The 26,126-nt window shown below is 43.0% G+C and overlaps 1 protein-coding gene across 1 annotated transcript in view; it reads left to right on the top strand.

Moving 5' to 3' along the window:
• Window positions 1-26,126, top strand: part of LOC110981031 (uncharacterized) — a 61,150-nt gene that overhangs the window by 728 nt on the left and 34,296 nt on the right. Inside the window, exons 2-4 of the mRNA XM_022238182.2 lie at window positions 1,673-1,765; window positions 8,914-9,020; window positions 18,884-19,047. Coding sequence (XP_022093874.2) covers window positions 1,673-1,765; window positions 8,914-9,020; window positions 18,884-19,047 — 364 coding nt within the window. The remainder of the gene's footprint in view (window positions 1-1,672; window positions 1,766-8,913; window positions 9,021-18,883; window positions 19,048-26,126) is intronic.

Genomic DNA, 26,126 nt, shown 5'->3' on the forward strand with positions numbered 1-26,126 from the left:
CCTCTCCTTTACAGACTTTAACATGTAGATTTTTTTTCAGTGAATTGAGAAATGTCATCTACGAGTTGGACTACATGCACTTCTGAGTTCTATTTTAAAAATGGGAATTATTGTTAGAAACCAAGAACAAAGATGTAGAAAAGTATGCTTTTGTGAAAGGAGTGACATGTTTCCAAGACAGTGCAAGATTGAAGTAGAATCACATTTTGTCTGGTTCCATTAAACTTAAAACAAAATAAAAAACAGCCTCATATTGTTTAGTTTGGTTGTGAACATTTTTAAATGTAGACCATGCACAATTGATTTCATCTAGAATAATTACATATTTTCCTTCGCTTAATGTATCGGCAATATTTGTTTTGGTTTTGTAAATAGGCTTACAGTGTCATAAAATCTACACAGCCCATTGTCTAAGTTGTCAATGATGTCATTAAGTTGTCAGTGATGACAGTAAAATGCTGGGAATTAAATTTAGTCAGTGGAGCATTCACTTAAGGTTGCTCATGCCCTTGCGTCATCTCAGTGTTCTTGGTTTATTGCATCGTGACCTTGAAAAGTCCACACCAGGGTCATGGGCAGGTTTGCCTCGGCTTGGCTCTGAAAGTTTGATAAGATTAGGTGAGATGTATGCATGGAATCTGCAGGTGCCCTTTTTTTTATTAATATGCTGCATCTTGCTGATGCTTGTAGAATCTTGTAAGATCAAAAACAATTTTGATAATTGTCGTGAAAGCAAAGATATTTTCTAACTGTGGAACTGCAGTTTTGGGTGATGTTGGCAGCTGAAATGAAATGAAAAATAAATCAAATTTACTATAAGAGAATTGAATTCAGAAAATTTGGGAGATGTGCCACATTGATGTTATCTTCTCAAGATGAGTTCCAACCAACAACAGCTGCATTTTCACAACAGAATCATGGCAGCGCAGAGATGGATGCCTTACCGATGCACTGGTTCATCACCTCGCTGCAATCTGTCTGCACCAGAGTAAATGCATGGGGCCTGCACAGCATCTCTCTCCGCAAATTCCAATTACTAAACGTAGATTAAGGGGGGTTTAAGCCTGAGTCGTCCTAAGCCCGTCGCGGGAAAAACAATCGGACCGTGGATTGCGTTTTATTTCAATTTGAGGCCGTGTGCTATTGCGAAAAATGTCAGGAACTGCAGATTTTGGGGGGGGGAGAGTTTTGCCATGGTCAAGCTTAGAATTTTTTGTGAAGAAGTCAGTGCAAAAGTGGCTGTGCATGATTTGTTTGGAGCAGTGAACGATTAGATTGCTGTATTAAGAAATCCTGCTAGACCTGTGCGGTGAAATCAGGCCTTTTACAAAATCTTTGTATTTGCTAGGATCTGAAGACTTGTTGTGCTTAGCAATAAATATTGCCTTGGATTTGTAATTTGCTACAAATAAAACATGAAATGAAGTAAATACGAAGATGCTGCCATGCCCCTAGTTACAATGGATTTGTACGCATGCTGATGAAAATTAACTGCGCTCTTCTGACTGTACATGCACATGGACAGACCGATGGGTGAATCTGGTGTTTCCAATCTCCTGCTCCTGCAGATTGGTCACACCTTGCCGCTTGTCCACGTAGCTTGTGTTTAAACAGCAATTCGTAATGAATTTCAATTTCCCCTTCAATGTATTGTTTCTTCTCTTGACTGCAGTCCGAATGTGAGCTGCCCGTCAAGCACGGAGAGGTAGCCTGGCAGTCGAACCTTACCGGCACTGTAGTCGACGTGAAGTGGAATTATGGCAAGGTGAGAAAAACCGTGTGCCTCGCTCACCAGTCTGTCGCTGCAGGCTGGTTTTGCTTTCATCTCTGACACTCCTCCCCCCCCTTTAATTTTGTTTACCAGACACTTTATCTTCTCCACTTCCTTGGCTTTCAAGGTCACCTTCCTTAGCACCTTCCGCAGTCATGTACGTGGGCTTTTTACAAGTTGATATTCATACCCGTGCCTCTGTAACAGTCGCTCCTTTTCTTGGAGAGATTCCATAATGACGGGGCTTCCGTGTGCTTAGTTCAGTGAACCAGTCCGCTCCTCATTTTGGTTATGTGAATTAGCAGTCCAAATGAAATGTAGAAACCTGGTGTTTGTACATGTAGATCACCTTTAATTCATTTTATTTATTTATTCATATTTTTGATACAATATAAATAGTTTTATTTTTCTTGAGTGTTTCATGTTTGGATTGCCATATTTAGCAGTAGTAGACAGCAAGGAAAGTTGCAATTTAGTTTGGGATCATTCTGTCAATTTTTATGTCCGTTTCACATCTAACATATGATTACATGTATGTAAGTTCAGAATACATTATTGAATTTCCAAGAGTAATTAACTACTTATGCAAATTACCTGCCTAGCAAATGTTTGAAATCAATGTCATTGATGTTTCCTTGTCAGGTTACTCAGGTCAAGTGTAAGAGGGACACACAAGTGAACACTTTTAGATCCCAAGTTTAAAGAATGACCCCTTTACAAGTTCCTGCTCTGGCGCATATTATTATTAAGACCAGTAAGATGCGTACATATGTACTTAAAATCCTCAGGGTTCTTAGGCCACATTTGAATTTTATGCCTAGAGAGCTCGGTCTAGCGTTGCTGGTGTACGAAGTACATGTATATGTAGGTTTGGTACAGTACTTGTACTGTAGAAATGCTGAGAGTGGACAAATCCATACCTCACAAAGACCCATTTCAGACCTTCTCAGAGCCATATCCGCCATTTAAAAATTGATGAATCTTCAAAGGACATATATGTTATCTGTCTTAGTCTCTATTGCCCTTATATAAACCAATACATGACCTGCACATGTTCATGTAGACTTAGCACAGATACGTTTATGCACCGATATTTATTCTCTGGTGATTGTACAATGCACATGTACGTTCACTGACATCCCAGTACTGAATTTTTTTTTCAGCAGTAATACCGAACTTCATTGAGTTACAAAACAGCATTTTCCACTCTCTGGAGGATTGAAATTACATTCATCAGGAGTTGAAATGCCCAGAGGTTTTTTGAACAAAGAAGCAGATCAGTCCGCAAGACTTGACGTGTATTTGTGTAAATTCACTCCATCTGCATGTCATCATTGTGCGTTGCTGCATTATGGAAGCAAACGCGTTTTCTGCCTTGCTCGGTGACTCCTTTTTTTCTTTACTTCATTGCCTTGTCCGTTTGGGCCACATGCTAGCAATTCAGTATTTGTTTACAGGAAAGCCCTACAGACACTTTCCCTTAAACAGGGTTTTTATTTCCTGAAAGGAGAGCAAAAGTGGTGAGGGACTAAGCTGGAAAGTTGCTTTAAAAAACCTGGAGTTCAGAGCCCCTCTGAGGAATTTCAAGTACTCCCAAGGGAAATAAAACGTGAGGGGATAAGGCTTTGGTGTGAGTTACAACCATTTTCGTCAAATCATCACAATAATATCGGTTGTCATTGTGTGCTCAGGGAACTGTGGAAGATTCAGTCAAAATATGGAGTCGGATATCCTGTGGCACTAATTACGGAATAGCCCATTTACTTGTTGGACGAGAAAAAATAATGTGAATGAGAATGTAAGGTGCCTCCTGACTTGGTAGAGCACGGCGAACTGAATCTGCTGTGGTGGCGAGATACAGGTACCAAGAGGACTTGAAAAATATATCACCGGCCAGATGAATGGAAAGAACTCATACGTTATGCCAAAACCTGAAACAGAATACTAGCAAAAATGAAGACTTTTTTTTTAAGTTGATGGAATTTTAAGCAAGTGGTCTTTGAGGGAGGGATGAATTCAAACGATTGAAAAGGACAAAGAAATGATTGTGCTAAGTGCACATGTAGTTTGGGGGCCGCTCATGTAAGTTCAGGCACGGCATTCATGTTGGCAATATTACATGTCCATGTACTTCAAGTGAACGGTTTTCCTCTGTGAAGTAGGGTTTAATTTCTTCATCAGCCTTCAAACGCGAAGCTGGTGTTAGAAATGTCAGAAACGTAATCTAGTTGGGAAAAATATGACAAACCATGAGTTGCATCTTGCTCGGGACAGCTATACATGTATTTGTATCCTCGATTCCGAGCTGACCCGTTTCGTAATCGGTGTTGCAATTGCCTTCTCTCTCTCCTCCCCCCCCCAAAAAATAATATAAAACAAATTTCATTAACGGCCACAGTTCCAGACTCTTCTTCCGAATCACCTCACACGGCCTGATTGGATTAGAGTCGCTGACTTAATTAGCAGCCGTTGCCATGGCGATGTTTAATCCCCTTAGCCCAACCTGCCTTGCCAGGGAAGTTACGATTTATCCCAGCTACTTTGGAGATTGTTTCAGGCCGTGGTGCATTCAGTCCCCCTGTTTCCTCAAATCTGTTGCATCCCATCCCCTTGAAAGAAAAAATAAAATCAGTTATACACAGCATAATATCAGTAATTAATGAGTCGGTCTAGAAATGGCTTTTAATGGATTAAGGAGAAAAAAAATTAAGATGTTTAAAAAGGAACAAGCTTGACAAAAGAACAAGGAAACCTTATTTGAAAATCTGTAGATTTCAAAGGTTCCTGTTGTGTTGGTTTTTTTTTTTTGGTCCATTTCAATAGTATTTTTGTAGGATTTGGGGTGTGTCGTACATGTGTAGCTTCAATTAGCATTAAAATGCAGATTTTTGAATGTAGACGTGGAAGTTCCAAAAATTTATTTTCAGCTTGAAGTCCAGTCAGCAAAAATATTGGTTCTAGTGCATGTGAACTTCTTGTACTGAACTTACATGGAAGGCAAGAAGTCCCCATCAGGCCCGTAGGCTGGGAGGGTTCAAGGGGTTCGGACAAACCTTCCCTTCCCCCCTCTCCCGCTCGCTTCTGAGTTCCGTTTGTTGGTTGTCTTTTTTGTTTGTGTGTGTGTGTGTACTGAATGTTTTAAATATACCATAATATTCGGCATACAAGCCACCGCTTAGACGTTGATTCTCAAACTCAAGGTGACCACGATTCTGCATATTAATTAAGTAGTCAATCTCCAGTCATATGTCCCGTCAGGAAGTTCCGGCAAATATCCACATTTCAGATGTTTCAAAGGGTTTGAAATCAGTGTATTTTTGTTAAGTTTATTCAATACTGCAAACTAAAGTGTACAAGTCTTTGTACATGCAACCTTTGGTTAGCGACAGACATGCAACTTTTCAATGTTGTTTTCCAAAGCACATTGGGATAGGCCTTTATATAAAAATATGTGTTCACAGTGCCAGAAGTTCTACTTTTTGGCTTGACGAACCTCCCCCCTCTGGTCAGGCAACGGGCCTGCCCATAAATAAAATGATTCATTTGTAACAGCACCAGAACTATTAAAATCAAGATCACTTCAGAGGCAGTGGTCTGTGAAGACGTGGGATTGATGTAACAATATACATGGTGGAGTTCACACGTGGAGGCATGCATCAAAAAGAAGCCTGCAAATGGATGTTTCAATGGCTTGTTATTCGTCAGACAAAAACTGCAAACGTAAGCACAAAAACCAGACGCACGGCTGTGAATATCTCACTAAAATCTGGCAATGTGCAGTTAATTTTGGCCTCGTGTTACGCACGGTTCTTGATTTCTCATTTCAATACCCTCTTGATGGGATCGGGTGTGATGTAAACGCTTTAAAGATTCATATCATCGCGCGTGCGCTGGGATGTGCACCCAGATGGGCCCTGGTGGTGAAGAGGTACATGTAAATCCGAGGAAGGACTTGAGAAGGAAAAAAAGGAGCAGAGAAAAAGTCAAAGAGCGTCCAGTAAGTAATTTATCCTCTCAGAAAATATGGATGCAGTTCAGTTACTGTAGATGGTACTGGGCTTTAGTGATATGTTGCCGGCCTCCCCCCACACATAACTAGAATGCTCGTTAATTTACTGTAAAAATACAGCAGCATTATTTTGCACTAAATACTTAATCTTGCGTAATATCACCAAGGATTCCTCAAAAAGGTCCAGGATACTGCAATTCAAAAGCCTGAAGGGGAGGGGGAACTCTCAGTCAAGAAATGTTCAGAGTTACCTCGGCCAAATATTCTGTGGAAACCCAGGAACTGAAAATCCAATCCACATGTCAGCCTACATGCACAGGCACATACATGTAGATGGGGTATGAAGGCACCGAAAGTGTAGTTAGCATTGCACCAACCTGGCTACCTTTCAACTCTGACAATGAGGATTGAATGCAGCCCAGTGGATCCTTAGTTGTTATATCCAAGACAAATCCGGACTCTCAGCGTTTAAATGTCGACTGAAATCCCTGATTACCACGGGTTGGATGAAGTAGCGTTCTTGGGATTAGAGTTGGTTTGGTCAAGAAAATAATGGTCCATACAGGCTCTGAACACCTGCGTGGTGATCCTGAAAGACCAAACGAGCTGCAGGCCGACAGTGGTTTTGTCCCATCATGAAAAACTCAAGTGTCTAGGTTCCCTGCCGTGCATTATGATGCACCCAGAGGTATACCCAGCAAGAAATGAGACCCAGGGGTACCCCCCCAACATGTCCAATCCCTATACACATTCCAGACTATTGTTACTTAACACATCCCCCCCCCTAAGATGTCTGAAAGGAATTCCCCAGATTCCTGCGAGACAATGACCAACACAAAGCAGGGGAGGTTCTCTCCATCTCATACCTTGCTGCATATGCCCAGAGGTGGACAGTGACTGGTGCAATTTAACCTCTAGCTCTGCAGACAACCAGATCAGTCAAGTGGACTTTGCAAATGATCATCTTTGATTGGCTTGTGTTTGACGTGCCGTGGTTGGACAGCGGTTTTCATCAAACTTGCGTCCCAGCTGGCGACAGCGGAACAGATGCAGGTTTAATACTAGCCAGTGTGGGATTGAACCGGATTAAACTAGATTAAACTGGAGCCAGTTCCCTTCAGGCTGAGCACTGATTGGCTGCAGTCTTGGATGTGATTTATGGCCAGTATTGTGGCGACCGACCGGTACCTCCAGGGTGTTTTTGGCTTTTGGAAGAAGGTCACTCTCCATGTGCAATAGTTACCATTTAGTTGCATTGTACGAATGTACATGTACAGCCTGGGATCCAACAGTGGCGGAACAGTTTTAAACATGGAGGAGCAAGCCCCGGCCGTTAGACTGAAAAGAATACAATTGTGAAGTTATGGAGACCTATAAGGGAGGGAGGACAATATAACAGCCCCCCACTGTTCCGCCACCGGTGCTGGGATCAGTTTTCTTTATGGTTGCAGAAATCAAGGGAAACATCGTGTGCATGTGAAGTCCTCTTGGAATACTTGTTCAACTTTTCCTAAGTAGGACAGCGTAGAAAGCATTGGTAGTAAGACGCTGTTTCCGGGTGATGCGCTGGTATGTGTGTACATGCATGCCATTAACGCCCAATTGATATCAGAAACTGTTGATATACTGATAGATATGATAAATGTGCCCGAGGGAAATCCCCTCACTCTGTGAAAGATATTTACTTGACACCTGCAGATTTGAATTTGGGACATTGGTCCAGGAGAACATTGACCTGCATAGTAGCCGAGAACACTTGGAACATTTCCTCTGCGGAACAATTAGAAATTGTTCCCCGAAATTCAAGCCCCAAGTTCAGGTATTAAATACAGTTATTACATAGTTTCATGACCGTGTACAATTGTGGACAATCTATTTGTAGTTATTATGAACATGTTTAGCCAAAAGAAAAACAGAAAATGCCTTCAGCAATGGAGGCCCGAACTGATCCAGTGATCCGTGGCGTAAAAAATATCTTAACTGTTCAACCCGAGAGCAGTGGTTGGGCTTCTGGTCCGTAAGGAGCAGGAGGTAGTGGCGGATCCATAAAATGTATTGATTCGCACCCTCTTTGTGTAGTAATTCCATTTTGCCCGCGACCAACTGTACACATTAGCAAGTTATGATATCCCAACGCTTGGGGCGATCGGATAACATCGACCGGGGCATATGCATACCGTTTTGACAATACCCTTAAATGGCAAATCCAGGATGGTTAAGTGATGGGGGGGGATTGTACCGCCGAGCACATCAAGGGGTTAAAGATGTACATCATAGCCAACATGTGTTGAAATTTGAGGTGCAGGTTGTTGGGCAGATAAACTGTTCTACCCAGGTATACATGTTCCACTGGCAATATACAGTAACCACGTGAACCAGGATCCCAATTTGCTGAGAGGCCTGGCTTCCCTTCGGGGGCTGCATGTTCCAAAGGAGGGCACTCTTTAGATTTTATTGTTAAATATAAAAGAGCCCCTAGTCGTCTCCAAATTCTCAGAAGCTCACCAGGGAGGTCACCGGATAAGCAAGAGCCCCCTTCCCCTATCATATTATTGCTTTGATGCAAACATTGCCAACTTTGACCACCAAGTTCCCATCGAACTTGCATGGAAGGACTGCGAGCTTCGGTAACGTTTGTGAGAGTAGGATGGTGCCTGAATTCGCCCACAGGAAACACTCCTCACCAAGCCATCAGACATTCTCACATCACCTGGCATTGAGCCCCATGTCACAGAAATTTTAGCCCAGGCTTGGCAGCGCCGTAACCAACGTTGGTCGAAAAAAAAACCACATGTGGGCTTTCTAGTAGATTAGGAGCTATTGGGATTAATTAAACTGTCGTAAGGCTAGACTTAAATTTGCCTTTGGGGTCCTTTCCTCTTGCTCTGGAGGAAATGCAATAGCTGCAGGAATTAAGACAGCTCAATTTCTCTGGGGAAGTGTCTTCTCCATGAGGAGAAAAACGGAAATCATCTGTCGTACCTTTGCTTCTTAAGTGCCAACTTTGACACTGTCCTCAGCTCGCCCGGTCTTCTAGAATTGCATGCGAACACAACCAAAACTTGACACTCAATTAGGCTTCTCATCCGATTGGTAATTTGGTTGTATTTTATTTCCCTGTCTCATTCCCCAGGAAAATTGCAATTCCGAAGTATCGTGCTTCGGAGTCAACGGCACGGAGAACATTCCCATGGATGTGCAGCTGAAGCCTTTGCAAATCCAGCGCGGACAACTGGTCAGGTAATCGTTAAACGTCAATAATCGTTTGATGTCAATATTGATCGTTAAACAGCAGAGTGCTTTTTTTTCCCTCTTGACTTGCAGAATGTATGTTTATGTAGACACTACAGCTTTTGAATTGCTCTGATAGAAGGAGCTCACAAAAAATGTTTAAATTGAGGCACCGGCGGCAAAACATTTTCAAAGTGGGAGGGGACCAGTTGTGAGACCATCGGGCATCGGCCATTAATGGGCCAGTCCATTAAGCCCACCCCATTATAGGACATGCAAAAAAAGGGGGGGGACCATGCACCCCCAGTCGAAAAAGTGGGGGGCCTCCTCACGCCAGTGTTCAGAGGACTGTATGTACTTTAGACAGGTATAGGGTTACTTGAAGCTGGTGATGAAATGAATCTTTACTTCCAGGGTGATGGAATGCATATTTCTACCAGGGAAATTTAATTTATCCAACAACTCGGGAAATAATTCCGGTTTGGGGTTTTTTGTTTGTTTGTTTTTGTTTGGTTTGGTTTTTTTTGGAGGTTGGGGTTGCATCAGAATTCAAGGGCTTCGTAAAATGTGTATAAATTACTTTTCTGGTCTGTTTCTTCACACCTCGACCAAAGAGTATGCAATATTGTGCCGATCTTGTACCAACTTTCTTGTCATTTAAGGCCCATGACTAATTCACTGAGCATCACTGCAGACGATTAACTGTAGGTGTACTTTTGAGGAAGAGAAATCTGCAGTATCTATCCTCCGTTTGATGCAAACTTCACACCTCCGCTAATTTCCTGATGCACCATTTGAGATGCCTTGAGCATTATACAAGTATCTCTTTCTAATAGTTTCTCTCCATCCCCGTTGAAACTAGTAAGAGACTATCGCTGTTTTCCCTGTATACATAAGCCGCAGTTTCTGACGCCAAGCATGTCTGAGTGCCATGGTAGGGTGCCCAATTTGCAACTCATCTGTCACGGCACCGAGTGGACGCAAAGGCACGTTCTTGACAGCTTAAATCGATGATAGCATGCGGTGCTTATGGCTTAATTGCGCAGTCATCGAATAATTAATCTGTCTTTGATATCGTCTCCAGTACGACCGGCCCGTCCCGTACCTCAAATTTATGCTAACAGGCAAGAACAGGGCATTAATCTGTCCCAAGACGAGCCTGAATTACTAATCGGAGAACAAAATGCTCAGGGATCGGAAGCATGTGTACAGGAATAACCCATTAATTATTCACAGGACAGACAGTGAGATGGGTATAAGACTTAGATTTGGCGCTAGCTCAGGTCTTATGCGCTGTTATACATGTCAGAGAGCTTTCACTGTACGCGTAAATATTGAAAAAGGATTTTCCCGGATGGAGAGGATTGATATTGAAAGGCACAGCGTTGGGTTCAATGTCTCCTCGCTCGGCGACAAGGTCGAAACCTTCATGGATAGTACCACCGCAGAGACCTGAATGAAATTCTTTGCTTCATCGTTCCCCTAGGAACTTCATCCAAGGAGATCACCCAGGTTTGAGTGGCCGGTAACGGTCCTTCCTCTTGCCTCAGGACAGGCCCATTTTCAAAGTGGCGGGGGTCAGGAATCGATTTGTAAAGGACGCGTCAGTGTCCGTGTGTGAAGGGAAACCAGCAAAAAGTCTCAACACCTCTGAAGTTGTCACGGAATAGGTTTGTCCCCCTTCTCAAATGCTGTTTCCGAGGGCCCTCAGTCACTGATTGCATGCTGCCGACTGCCGAGTACAAGTTCCCCTCATATCAATTTAGGAATCTGCCAGCTCACCCCTCCGCCAGCAGAGGGTCATGAGTTTGAAGCTCACGCCATACCCCTTAAAGTCTTTCCTTTTATGAACTGTCTTGGGAAACAGTCAAACTGTTGTTCTTTTTTTATAACACCCTAGTGCATTTCACAGTAATTGGTGCAAACAGGGAGAGCAACTTCAAAGGAAGACGCAAGTCGCGAACCTTCCCATTTTTATTCAATTTTATATATAAATCAGAAGATTACTGACTTCACTCAAGTCTTCTGTTGAGGTTGTTCAACCTGTTTGCACAGTGATACACTCTCCAAGATCTACATGTACATGTACACCTCATACTTGTATACATGCCACATTTGGTTTCAACAGCAAGTGCTATCAGATGAGAGGTATAGAGTGCCGAAGTGAATACATGTACGTCACATGCACACCTGTGTGTGTAAAAGGCATGCAAAGGGCATTAGCGAGAGTAACGGCACGTGAACCAACACGCGCGCGTACTCCATTTGTTTGTACAGCATCTACTGGTTCTGAATGACGTCACACTTTGGTACTCAACGGACCTTTGGCAACCAATCCCATGTTTCTCAAATGTGTTTGATCACATCACTACATGCATGCGAATATTTTCTGTTAGTGTGAGTCAAGTACCTTACAAATGTACACACCAATGTGCAACAGACTTATTGTGCATAACAGGAAACAGTAAAACAGCATACCTGTACTGAATCTGAGGGATGTTTTTTAAAAATGGGAACCCTTCCAGGCAGATGCTTTGAAACATGAGTAGAAGGAGCAAAGCATCCTCAGAAAAAATGTCAACATCGGTCGTTCCGTCCCAAGTTGTGCACACACTGTATCTGTTGCACATTTTTGTAGCTTGTGGAATTACACTGATAGAGTTTGTGACGCAAGCACGCTGGACTTTCACGTCAGTTGGCGGTCATCAGGTCAGAAGATTGGTTGGAACACAGAGGGAAATAGACATTGAACTGTTGACTTTGTATTAAAACGGCCGAAGGTCGCTCCATAGGAAAAACAGGCAGAGGGAGTATGAGCAGATTCGCATTCTCTCTTGCGTATCCACGACCTGAGTCTTTCTCCGATGGTAAGTGGATTATCACACCGTCTCCCTCTTTTAACCCATTCACAGTCCCACCTTCTCCTCCCGATTGAACAACCCGAGGGCCTCCGCTGCGTCAACGTGAAATTCATTGTGGCGTGAGTTGAGATAAGACCTGGTGAATTAAAGAGTTTCCCCAGGACAATGTACATTTATGGGGAGATTAAAATGAAGCGCAGATCTGTTATTGAAAAAGTCCACGGGATGTCTTCTGATGCCATCTTCTTTTGTCTTGAGATCTTGCTGCATGCTTGCCGTATTCTGCATGAAGAAGGCAGGGCAAGTTTGACAGTTTCCTGTCTGTTCCACTTGAAACACTAAACAGGGATTTTACCGGAAAAGTAGTATTTCTCTTCCTTTATCAGAAACTGTGAATTTTCTTCAATATTCCTAACAGCGAGGCAGCCTTTCACGAAGAATGATGCTGATATCTTTTTTATTGCAATCATTTGAAAACTATGGAAATTTACTTTCCAAAAGATAAGTGTTATTTTGATACGTTTCCGAATCAAACCCTTTCCTTACTGCCCAAAGTCAGGTCTGAAGGGTTTTATGAAGTTAAATTCAACTCGGTATATGTACGCCTGTACATGTAGAGTATGCATACTTCCAACAGCTTCTACATGCATGGGCAAAGTCATTCAACTTGCCACTTTTGAATTCACTGGCATGCCTTCATATATTCACCGGTCCAACGTCTTTACTTGAGTCTCTGTTATTGGGAAGTACATGTAAGAGAAGTGAGCACCTCTGCGGAAAAAAAAACTGACCGTCTCAATGAAGGGTCGGTAGAATAACGTGTTTGACAGGCAAAGGAATGGGGGAATGAGCAGGGAACCGGCATCATCCGATGTTGTGTCCTCGAGCTTGTCCGTCGGGTGCTTCCTTAAACATTGCAGTTGATGCTGGGTCCCCTGGGCCGCTTCAACAACAGCCCCTGCCCTCGTTGTTATCGGATGGGGGGGGTGGAGAGATGGCTCCGACCGAAGCATACGCTATTTGTTTGCACTAGTGTCAGTTCAGCAGGGGGTGAAGGGCTGAAGGTTTTTGGAGGGAAGGTCGTCGCCGTGCGAGGTGCATGTGGGGGGGGGATTGGGGCCTGTGTCTCCCACAGGGATTGGCGTGATTGAGCCTGCGAATCTGTTGGCGACCGTGTTATTGAGTCAGCAGGGAATCGGGCATTTGCGCGCGTGGAGAGGCCAGAGATTGGATGGCATGATTAAAATGGAGTCGGTCATCAGGGTTGGATGCTGTTGTTCCAGGACCGTCAATCTACATGGAGGTGATTGACAGCCGTTGATTTTGGCACAGACTTCCCTGCACTTTCACCGCAACTGGAGAGAGATGCTGCCCAAGAGCTTGCCACCCTAAACACATGGCTAACCGATTTCTTGCTTTGCTGCTTCACACTGGGGAAAGTCTCAACTGCTTCAGTCACTAGTACAGGTCAAAGTACAGTCACCTACGGCTTCACGTGGGGCTTGAAACTGGCAGACTAAACGGCCTCTGATGCGTGCTGCTCAATCACGTGTCTTTTGCCGTGTCCGCAGATTTGACTTTTTTCAAATATCGAACCGTTGCAGCTTGTGTCGGTGTCCACAGTCATCTTGGTCTCAATCTGCCCGGACCTGGGTATCCTTGGAATCAACATCCGAGGAGCGGTTCAAGTATTGTTTAAATGCCACTTAATGTTAATCCCCCTTGCTCTCCTGAAAAAGAACCAAAATGGCTCTGTGTTGGTGTACCTCAGAAATGTCCATTCAAATCACTCGTCCCGGGAACAGCTTTGAATTTTCATCTGCAGTTTGCCACCCACTGGATTTTTAATGTGCACTTATCGTGTTGAGTTGGTTCATGAAATCTGATTTTTCATCACAAATAACCATGGCAACATTGAAGTTGCGCTTTTGCAACTTCTCCCCAGGGTGTTGACAAAAAGGGCAAAAAAACTAATATCCTTTGTTCAGCATTCCTCCGGCAATACCTGCAGTGCAGCAATAAACACTACGAATGGCTGTAGATCAATCGGAAACCTAGCAACGGATTTAATCAAAAATCCCCCCCCCCCCACCGTCAGCGGTCCATTTCTGGATTGCCCGGTTAAGCTCAGTGTTCCTTTACGACTCGTTGCACATGCAGCTGCGAGTTCCACAAATTAGATACATATACCTCTCCTTTCATCTTCCTTTTAAAGTCCCCCCCCCCGCGAATAGTGACTCAGTAGTGAGCCAAACATAATCTTATACCGAACATGGCTATTTTGCAAGATCTTTGTGCGCATATTGGAATGCGAATTGCAACTTGAAATGCAAATTTCCATTTTGTCTTGACCAGTCTCTCTTCCTGTCTTCTGACAAAGCACTGTGCAAGCCGTTGTAGAATAGGAGCTGGCCATCCATTTTTTTTTCCCTCTCTCTTTTTTGGGGGGGGAGGGGGGAAGATGCCCTTCATGTATTCATGAATGTACCATAGATGGAATCATCCGAGGATGCACAGGTGAAATATCTTTAATTGAGGACAGGGATCCACATGTAAATGACCAAGCGCTTGATTTTGAAACATACACGAACCTAATTGCAGCCGTTCAAAAACTGTTTAGTCATTTTAAAGAAAGGAAGAACAACAGGAAGTTGATTTGGTTTTATTTCAAAGTAGCTTGCTCTGTACTCTGTACTCTGTGCTATTTTAAGGGGCTTTTTGAGTGTACAGCACTGCTCCCGGATCAGATCATTTTAAATGTGATAATTTCAATGAATGAATATTTAAGTAGCATGAAGTATCAAAAACAAGGTCCTTTAAAAACAAATCAGAAATATGTGTAAAGTGAAAGATGTACGTGTATTTATAGAATCTGAAATTAATATTAGCTTTCCACAATCAAAATGTCCATCAGTCTTTCAGACGTGCCAGGAGCTGTCAAAATGGCCGAGGCAAAGAAAGAAAGAAAGAAAGGGAGGAAAAAAATTTAATCTCCCAAATTGTTTCTGGGCACACTGAGCTCTCGCTGAACTCAATCAATTGTAGATGCAGCAGAAGTCATCTCCTCGCATGATCGACTGAACCGTGGGAGGGGGGGGAAGGGAGAAACGTGAGCTGCACAAACAGCAGAGTTCACATCGCGCAAGAATAACATTTGCACGAACCTCCAGGAGTTTGAATGGAGACCGAGAGATATCCAGTTTCATCTTTTGTCCGTGAAGTGACACCGTTCGCTCTTTTCTCCTTCTCCCCGTTTCTCCCTGTCTCAGAGCCCAAAAGACGGAATTAATTTTAGTGCCGGCATTGTATCCAGCCTTTTATGAGTCGGTTGTGTGTACTGGGAAATGCCAGAGCACAGTTGATGCATCTGACATTGACATGGAGCGTGCGTACGTGTACGCGTTTAATTGTGCATACGTGCACGGCAGACAGAAAATTGAATACACAGGAGGACATCCTGGTACAGTAGCTCTCTGCCTGACAAGCTTTGAATTCAAGATTTCATGCGTGCAGACTTGTCAACAGATTATGAACAAGTTTTCAATTTTTCTAATATGATTGGGGACTTGTCTAGGTAAGCAATAGTCGCCCAGGCCAAGTTTCATGGAGTAGGTAATGTCCCTGGGCAGTTTTACTTTCTAATTTGTGCCGAGTGTACATGTCACTCAGTGTAGAAGTGTTCACAAGCAGTATAAAGCTGCTTCTGGCCAGTGTGGTATTTTGCTCCATAACAAGTTGCTTTCTGTGCCATGACAAATTTGCTGCTGTCAGTGTTGCGCTTTTCGAGGGAACTTCCTCCTCCCATATACCTGTTTAGCCCCACCCCCATGAATGCACCCACTTAAGAAAATTCAGGGAAAGTACTCACAAGTGTGTCAGGTGTTCAAGACACACGTCAGCTGCCCCTCATTCTATGTTGTCTCCAAAAACCTCTCATGGTAGTAAAAATTAAAAGGAAAATTCCAGAGCTTTGTAAGCCTTGCATAGATAATTCATTAACAAACTGAGGAAACCAACTCTTTTTGACTGACACTGATACAAAACAGTTTACACCTTAAAAGTTGTTTCTACATGTTTTACATGTAATTCTATTCACTTGTAGTCTTGTCCTCAAGGCGTACATTCTTAAAACTGTTTTCTTGGCTCAAACAAAATGTTATTGCATTTGTACCCTGTCTGACACATCCTCTCTTTGCTTTCCCCTGTGTAGTTGCTAATTTCCCCAGAGGTTCAACTTGGCTCGTAGTTTGGCTTTGACACTCTTTCAAAGACATTTATTCCCTCCCGTACCTCACAAGTCCCCTTCTCATCAAAGTCAGCCCCCATCAAATGCCCTTTGTATCCAGCGATCCTGTTACCCATCGCATTGGGCTATCCAGTTCCTCCCCCTCCCACCGATATTAGACCATGGTTCTCCCCAGGGGCTCGAATCATGTAAATTTGCTGTAAAACTGCAATCGAACCTTGTCGCAAGAACAGAAGAGGACCCGCGGCAAATTTGCTTGGTGTCAAACGTAGGGGACTCGGCGAGCAAAGTGTAGGCTGAGCCCGATATTTGTCATCGGATCACACAAAGCGAGTCAGCAGTTAATACCAAGGTTGTTATTTTACATGCTGTGCATAACCATGCCCACAGCAGTAAGAAACATGTTGAATGCAAATTATCGCTTGTGCTAACACTTTGGCGCTGTCTCTGCTCTGTACACATTTTTTTTCCTGTCATGCAAAATGCTTTACTTTGACAGAAGTTGTCGCCACGCAACTACACCCTTAACACTGACACTGCATAATGTTTTTTTAGAGACATTTTTTTGTCCTTCGCCAGTGCTAAGGATGTACAATGTACATGTACAAGTGTCTCTTGTGTGGCAATGCTATGAGTTTGTGCACATTCTGTTGAAAATCACTTTCATGCAGTTGCTCCTCAGGCAGTCACACTACAAACCACTGCTGTTGTTGAAAGACTCCATCTTGATTGGGGACTTCTCTGTACAATATTTTTTGTTTGCTTTGAATCCCAGTTATTTCCCCCGATGTAATAACCTTTCCCTGTGTCTCAGAATCTCTGGTCAATGCCCCTTCATTAATGCTACTGTACTGTTTATGACAATCATGATGACAAGCCATTTATGGAAATGTTTTCAAGACAACAGTCCACATCAACGCTGCCCGCTTGCTAATGACAATCTGTAATCTGTATGATCTGCTACAAGAAATCCATTAGCTGGGACTTTGATTCTTTTCGCCTCAGTAAATATTCCACTGCAAAATTTTACGAAAGAAATGTTTATTCAACTCTGCAGTGCTTTCACTGTGTTACTGTCAAGCTACTGGCTTGTAAGTACAACACTGTTGTAAGTACTTCTGAAGCCCTATCTCGGATCGTTATCTGGCAGGCAAGTGAAAGTCTTGTCAATTCTTTTGCTTCAGTTAGCTTCTAGTGCTTTCAATCTAGGCATGGGATCATTACAGTTCAAACCAATAAAGATTTGCCTTCGAGTCTGAAGAAGAAATTCTTCCTTGTGCAGAGCATATATTAAGCAAATCAGTGATCTACTCAAACTTGAAAGTTGTACAAATCCGTCATCCTCCATGCCTCAAAGTCGATCCCGTGCATATTTTGCACTTTTCAACAAAAGCCGTTGCTGCCCTGAGCATAATAATCAGTGCTGATGCTCCGAAAACACATCTGTCACAAAAGAATTGTACGAGTGAATTGTGTTGACATGCTGACAAGCCCACAGGACAGAAAGAGGGGTGCCTTGGGGGAGGGGGTCTGTAACACCCCCAAACTTTTGGGATGGGGAGAGTGGAATATGCAAGAGCACTCCCTTGTTACTTGCGATGGTAGACATGAATGCAGTTCCTGTAACCCAACCCTCTTGGGCAAAAATTTTGATCCAGCAGGCCTGACTTTTGACGGAACCAAGAAACAGCCATCGAAAGATTTCCCACTTGGCTAGTCCACCTTCACACACTTTCTAGGCCAAGTGACTTTACATTTTACCCCGCTGGACATGAAGCCCCCCCCCAAAAAAAGGGTGACAAATGTTACATCAGACTCCTACCTTTTAGCTGTGAGAGATCAGCGACGGTGGAGATTTTTTTTCATGTCTGAAGAGATTGAGATATTCTCTCTCGGTACCCAGCCGGTGTTGGTCCCCAGTCTTCACAATTAATGATGGCAGTGATGTAAATGAAGCTCAGCATGAAGGAATCAGCCCAACAGCAATCCGGACATGACTCGGGAACAGACCCGTTGATTACACGTCGGCCGATGGAGAACCAACATGTCTCCTTTCATCAAGGTTAATGGATGTGGATGCAAGCAACGGGGGAATTTCTGTGACTGCACTGGGAAATCTGAAATGTTAACAAAAATGTTACTGTAGCTGATTGATCCTATTTGATTGTTGAATGATCGCGAGGCAGTTTTGACAGCAAAGGAATAATCTCTTTTAGTAATTCACTCGAGGGTTCTTTGTTGCCTAGCAATGCAGACGACATGATCACACCTTCGTGTCTTTTTGCTTGACCTGTTTGGCAGACTTCCATAGCAGGCGTACGGCCAGGTATTGTCGGCATGGGTCGCACGTTGGAAACAAGCCAGTGACCACTTTGATGCCTTCCTCAAAAGACCTATGTAGACAGGCAGGTACATATAAAGGAGGACGATGGGTCGCGTCAGATTTGGCAGCAACTTTAGAAATCACTGAGAGGGTGTCAGCTGTACATGTGTATAGCTCTGATTTGGACAATCAGTTGTCACCTTTTTATATTGTTTGACTACTGTTGCATCGACCGTATTATGAGATGTGCGTGTAAACCGTGCAACTTCTGTTTTTTTTTTTACCAGATTGAAAGTAGAAAAACAACCCCAAAAGCCCCCTGTTGAGGAAAAGAGAGGAAGATATCAGTCACCTTTCGCAGGAGCAGTTTACATTTTTGCTCACTGCAAAAAGGAAGACATTAGCCAATTGATTTTGTGGTCTTTTGTCGTTCTTTCTCCAGGTTTGTGCCGGGCACTTCCTTCAGCATGCAGGCTTTCCGCGTCGACCTGGAAGGCTTTGATGCCTGTGACTCATCGTACGGACAGGCCGTCTCAAACCAGCCGGTGACAACTGCGTTTATTGTAGAGGAACGATATCTCGCCCTGGGCAGCAATCTCTTTATAGGTGAGTTTTCCCATGCATATCTAGGCCATTTTCTCCCCTCTTTTTTTTTTCTTTAATCAGTTTTCTCCGTCTAGTTTAAAGGAGGTTAGAGTGAAAATGTACATCCACAGGTAAGGCCAGTACCAGTAATGGTGATGGACCACTTGGCCAATATTTGTGGAGAGGTTGACATTAGAAATGGAGTGATGAATTAAAGGCATTCTCAATGGAGATAGTTGGAAGGGATAGCTAAACCAAGTTTTCTATGTCAATATAATTTGAGAATGCATTCCCAGCTCAACTTCCTTGACATTGATAAATGTGTTTTTTTGGTTTTTTTTCTTTTGTTTTGAGGGTGATGCAAACAGCGTATGCAATTAGACGGAAATCGGTAACGTGTACAGAGAAAATTGTGCCTTATTGAACATGTTCTTTCCTGTTGACCTGGTGGATCAATCAATATGTCAGTCTATTTTAGTAAGTGCAGTGACATAAATTGCACCCAACAAACAAAACAGGAAGGTTGTATGTTGAAATTTTGAAAAGAGGACATAAAGTCAACTGAACTTCACTGACAGTGTTCTGAACTGCGCGTCGAAAACGTGCACATTCGAGACTGTCGCCCACTTAGAAAATTCTTAGGAAATTCTTATTCTGTCGTGTGAGTTGGGTCACCCTCTGATTGAATTTTAGCGGCAGAAAGTTGCTGATTGAATTAGTGCTTACCCTCTTAGCTTCTTTGAGTTTGTTGCCGAAGAAATCGCGTTCAAAAGGCCCAGGCTGACAGAGAAAAAAACATGGCGTGCTCTGAGTTCTGCTGCTCACATTCCCGTCAAAAATGCTTCATCCCAAGAGCTTCAGTGGCGACTAGATTGTGCAAACATCTCAAGGGGGAGAAAAAAAAAAGACAAATACTTGTATTGAATTCCACTGGCAGGAAGCTTTTGCATTTGCCAGGGATAGTCTGCCTTTGCTTCTCTCACTCGAATTTCTCAGGTGGCGGCAGGCGGCCGGTTACCCAATAGGAACACGGATCAACGGGAGAAAAAAGGGCCAGTGCACTTCTTAAACTGTTTCATAGTCGAGTCTTTCCTTGGAGAAACTCCGTTCTTTCACAAGAAATAAATGTGGCCCGCTCGGTGAAAATGAGTCACAAGGCCTTTGTTTTTTGTTGTTTTGGTCAGCAATTAAGTTTGTTTTGGTTTGCATGAAAAGAGTGAGCGTAGCTCTGTGTTTCGATGTACATGTATCACTCATTGTGGCATCCTGAATGTTGATGGTGTAGTCAAGCTATTTTTAAATGGCCTAGCCTTAAACTAGAATAATACTTGGTATACAGAAAGGGCTGCTTTGCCCAGAAGTAGAGGGTCAGGTTTTGGCAGACTTATGCCGAAAGCATTATGTAAATAACGAAAAAGAAGAAAAAATGATCCACCTGGGATTCTACGCAGTTTCGCGCACTTTCTTTAATTAATCAAATAAATCAATTACAATGAATAATTATTATGAAGAGGATACGAGTCACTAATGGGCCACGTCTCCGTGGCTTACCCTTAGCTGTATACTACTGCCAAATGGACCACCACGGCGATGTGACAATATCAGCACGCTGTAGGTACACGCTGGAGTTTGAAGCGACCACCACGTCCGAAGTCAGTGAGAAAAAAATGAGAGAGTGACACAGGCTGTACTGCCTTTATTTGCTGGTGCATCTGGAATAAACTCTTATGCAAATCATCCACGGCTTCAGTAGAGTCGCTCCATCAATGGAGTCGCTACAATGGTCTCCACTGATTTGTATGGTGCAAGGTTGTCTTAAATACCTGTTACTCAAAAGTGGCTCTGATGACTTCTAACTCAGATTTTGATTCAAGCTCTGAATAAAATGAGTTTCCCTTTTCCCCAAAGTTTGGCACCGTTTAAATTCTACCTGAAAACAGTTAAGAAATTATTGCTTCACAGAAAGTTCTTAGACCAAAGCTCAGGGGTTTTTAATAGTCCAGTTTTAATAAAACCCAGGGTAATTCTATGGTGAAAAATGGATCTACTGTATAGATTGTCCCCTTTTATGACAGCCTGCTATGAACTGTTAAAGTTGATAATGTGAATTGGGAGGCTGTGGATGCTTTGACGAAGAAGAAACATACATAGAGATACGTGCCCTTGACCTTTTGTAGGTTGGCGTGGGTATTTTGATAAGGCCTGTGGGATGACTTCTGAGTGCGCTGGAATGCACTCTGTAGATCTGCGGCTCAAAGCTTTTCCTCTCTCTCGGTTGTCAAGTAGAAAGTGCGTGGGCAATACGTGCGCAATCAGCGCCGAGACATGAAATCAATGGTTGTGTACATGATCAACGTAACCATTGTACATGTCAGCATGGACATTGACCGTTGAAATGCACTCCTGGCATTGAACCCCAGACGAGGTTCGAGCGAAGCCCCATCCTTTCCTCTTCCCACACAGTTCCTCCAATTTTACTTCAATTTTTAATGGGACATGTGCCGTTCTCCCCAAGTGCCACAGTTTCATCCACGTACATGTATACAGATGGGCAAACACCCTTGCTGGGACTACCTGCAGGAGCCCCACGATTAAAAAAAAAACCCCTTTGTCAGATCCGATTGCAAGTTAGCTGTTGCACTAAGAGTGATGTTATACATATTTATGAATAAATGTGAATTTTTCTTTGGACAGTCCTGTGGAGGCGGAGTTCATCTTCTCCCACTTCCAACCCCCCCTCCCACGAGGTTAAAAAAGACGCGTTAATAGGGTTTCAGAAGGTATTTCCCCCAAAACAGAAAATACTACCCTTCGTCGTATGATCCACAGATATGTGACTTGGTACGGGTATGAATGGACTGGTAGAAATGATTTGATCATGAGGTCATCAAAGCTGGATAAAGAAATTCATAATGATCTGGGTCTTGCCAATAAAAGCAAACGTGCTGCGCAAAACCGGCAAATTAGATTGCATGAGAGTATGCGCGTTGTACAGAGCCCCGGGCATCTGCACAGTGCTCACTCGGTGCAGATAAACATTATTTAGATAGAGAAAAACAGTTTGCCAGCCAGATCACCAAATTGATGAATATTTGCATTTTGTTTATGAAAGGTTCTCAGCTGATTCCATCTTTAAATTTTGTTATAATGCCCAACCATTCAGTCTTACCCCCTTTTCATGTGTAACATACATACATGTACATACTCTCTTTGTTAAAAACTGTACATGTATTTGTGCGCTTGTACATGGTGCCTTGTGGGGTACCGGAACAATGGAAGGTACCCCACAAGGCCAGTTTTGATCCTTGTGGGGTACTAAAATGGTTCCCCACAAGAATTTCATGAAATAGATATTTCAAATTTACTTAAAAAGGAGGAATTTTCAAGTGCCATTCATGTGTCGCAAATTGAAGTGTTTTATATAAGGGACATACAGTCGAAATTTCAACCCAGGAAACTGAATTTGGTTGAAATGGCAGTGATTTGAAATTTTTTCCGTGTTGTGTGGGAGTTTTGTACACCAGAACAAAGGAAATACCCCACAAGTATACTGTACATACAGTATGTACGGGGTGGGCGTGTCTGTGTAGATCAAGTGGCAAATATACATGTACATGTAGAAAGAGAATGCAACTGTTTCTGCGTCCACACCAACCCAACATGCTGCATGGTTGACAAACCTGCAAACAGCACTGTAAGTTTTTGAAATAATTTCAAATAATGGTTTTGATGGGAAATTTGGAAGTAGTGACGTGTCAGGTGAAACATCTGCAGGCATCGATCCCCTCTGGGCTCCTTTTCACTGCTCAGCGTTAGAGATTCACCAGGATAATTTTCTCCTCAACCGGCAGAGTTGTAGACTCAAGTCACTTGACTTGGACTCAAGGCGCTATTTCTGTGACTGGTGACTTGACTTGTAACTGTCAGTTTTTGACTTGTGACTTGACTTGGACTCAAGGCGCTATTTCTGTGACTGGTGACTTGACTTGTGACTGTCAGTTTTTGACTTGTGACTTGACTTGGACTCAAGGCGCTATTTCTGTGACTGGTGACTTGACTTGTGACTGTCAGTTTTTGACTTGTGACTTGACTTGGACTCAAGGCGCTATTTCTGTGACTGGTGACTTGACTTGTAACTGTCAGTTTTTGACTTGTGACTTGACTTGGACTCAAGGCGCTATTTTTGTGACTGGTGACTTGACTTGTAACTGTCAGTTTTTGACTTGTGACTTGACTTGGACTCAAGGCGCTATTTTTGTGACTGGTGACTTGACTTGTAACTGTCAGTTTTTGACTTGTGACTTGACTTGGACTTGCCAAAAAAATGACAGATGTTACCACCGCTGTCAACCAGACAGGAACACCCCCTATTCCCTGCATAACCTTCCAATCCCGTTGTAAAAAACCTCACATTTGAAAAAAAAAGTTTAGATAAAAACTGTTCAAGAATCAGAAAAGTGTTGAACATGCATTTTTTTAAAACACATTCTCTTGAAATCAGGAATAGGAGGGGATCAAGGTGGAGCAAAACTTTTGAAATAAGGCTGTCATAAAATCAGGGAGAACAAAGTTGAACCAAGATTTTAAAGTAAAGCAGTCTTGAAGTCAGGAAAAACAAAGTTGAAGAATACTACTAAACCCCCCCCCCTAAAAAAAGAGACGAGAAAATAATTGATGTTGGATGCTGTGAAATCTTGATTGAGAGGATGGAGGATTTTAAATTTTTTTTGCCTTTTAGGGTTTCGAATGGGCAAGTCGTCGACGTTTATCAAAATTTGACATTCCTGAGTGTTTCCATAATGGCTCCAATCCCCAATAGGCCAGGGAGAGAGGATTTTTTTAAAGAGGGAAAACATCAAGTGATATATCTCCAACACTTCGTGTGATTGCGCCGATGCCGGGTAACCGTGGTGACGGGACCCCCGACGCGCGGCAGGAATGCGGCCCCACATCGCCGGCGATTGTCCCAATGTTCCTCGGAGATACCTCGGCGGACCGTTGCTGGGCAAACACGGGAGAAGAGCCCCGTTTCTTATTTCCCATAAATCTTGGCCATCTGTGATATGAGGAGGAAAGAAAGAAAGATGATATCAATGATGCACTTTTTGAAAAGCATGTTCACGGCTGAGCAATGTAGCAGTGGTTGTCAATTATTTGTAATTAATTTGTACAGTCCCCTGATGCCTAAATACAAGTTTTCTGTGTTTTTGTCTACCATTTGAACTTCAAAAGTACATTGAACAAGATCACGCCATCGCTGTGAAGAATTGAACTGTTCTGATTAGAGAAGCGAGAACAAACATAGGAAACCTTCTAAACTTCTATCCTCTGAGACAGTAGAAATCTAACACCGTAGAGCAGTGAAACAGAGACTTCATATTTGGTGTCTCGTTGTTGTGCAGGAAATTTACTAGCACCTTGAGGAAATATGGCCAAAATGCCAAGGGATTAAGGCTGCGTCCAGAAGGAGAGTGAATCTCTCCCAGTGCGGTGATGGACACTTCACCTATTTCTTAGCAGAGACTTGCTTGGCAAATTGATTATGCTGAGGAACATGGCAGTCAGGAATCTGAGAGAGTTTGCAAACATCCTGCAACATTTGGACCGGTAATCTGCTCCGGTTTAGTATGCCCAAAAAAGCCTCCCTTCCTTTTGAAATCTGAATGGCCCACTTCTCCAGTGAGCTCATGGATGGAATGCGTTGCTTGTTAGTGGGCATGTCGATGTTTAAATAAAGTTGAGCTCCTCTCGGAGATGGCACGGACAAAACCGGCCTAACCACTGGCTCAGTATCCATGTCAAAACAGGCTTCCAGACCTACGGCTATGTCTGATGTTGCCGTGGCCCCATGTATTTCCTGTGTCTGAAAGCCGAGACCCTACTGTGGGTTGTAGATTCAGATTGAGATGAGCTGTGTCCGAATCAACCGGCAGCGGCTTGGAGTAACACACATCTATGGAAAGTGGTTGCAGCCGCCTGCCAATATCTTTGAAGGAACAGCACTCCATCCACCGGGACATGTTTTCATGACCAGGGTAAATTTGAGCGTGATGCATTGATCAGGGAAAGATCATTTTGGCGCGGTGTACGGGTAGTCATCAGCCTGTTACATCTAACGTGTCACCCCTGCTTTTTTGGCTAGTTTTGGTACCAGCCTGTGTGGTAAAATGAGGCTCGATCGTGCATTATTGCCTTCACTTTATTGCTCGCAGAAAGTTCTCCACCAATTCAGCTTATGAGTTGGGCAAGGACGGACCCCAAGATTTTTATGAACTGTCTCTGATCAGAATTGATCGGAACTGGTTTGGTTTTTTATTTTACTTTTTTTCTTTATTTGGAATCTCTTATATTTCGCACAGCAAGTGCTGTCGGTCTCAACTCATAAACTTTCCTCTGAAGCAAATCTTAGAAACCTCTCCGCTGGGCATCTCAGATGTACATGTGCCAGTAGATGGTACGTTTTTTTTTTTTCACGTAGCCCGTAGATAAAATCAAAATTAATTTTCGTAGTGCTTAGGGACTGAATGCATTGACAGGGTAAAGCTGGACGGATCGTCCTGTCATCAGACGTGATGGTCATCAATGGCATTGGCTCAATTGCCATGGCTACAGCGACATAAACACAATGGAGGATATTCCAATCAGGAATAGGAAACAGAGAAAGTTTCTTTTCTTTTTAATGATCACTCTGGGCTGCAGTTTTTTTCATGCATAAATTAATCAGATGTGTACATGCTCTTACAAGCTGAAAACTGAAGTACTGGATCCTACACTTATGGTACATGTGTAGAGTCAATGACTACTCATTGAAAGTAGTGAATTTGATAGTTGACATTTGAAATCCAACGTTTTGAATCTTAAATCCAGCATTTGAACTGTTACCTCAATGTTTTAAATGCTGATTTGATAATTTTGAGGTAAAACAAACCTTGAATTAGCACTTAAATTTTTGAATTCCTAATTAAAATGCTGGCTATAACATTTAAATGGGTTGGATGCAAATTTTCAAAGAGTGGTCACTGACAGCACAGATGTTAACTTGTGTTGGATTCAACACTTCGGCTTGTAAAAGTGTGAACAAAAATGTAAGTCACGGATTT

This window comes from Acanthaster planci, linkage group LG14 (assembly GCF_054643075.1).
Source record: "Acanthaster planci isolate LZ-2023a linkage group LG14, COTS_SCS, whole genome shotgun sequence".
NCBI classification, from domain to species: domain Eukaryota; kingdom Metazoa; phylum Echinodermata; class Asteroidea; order Valvatida; family Acanthasteridae; genus Acanthaster; species Acanthaster planci.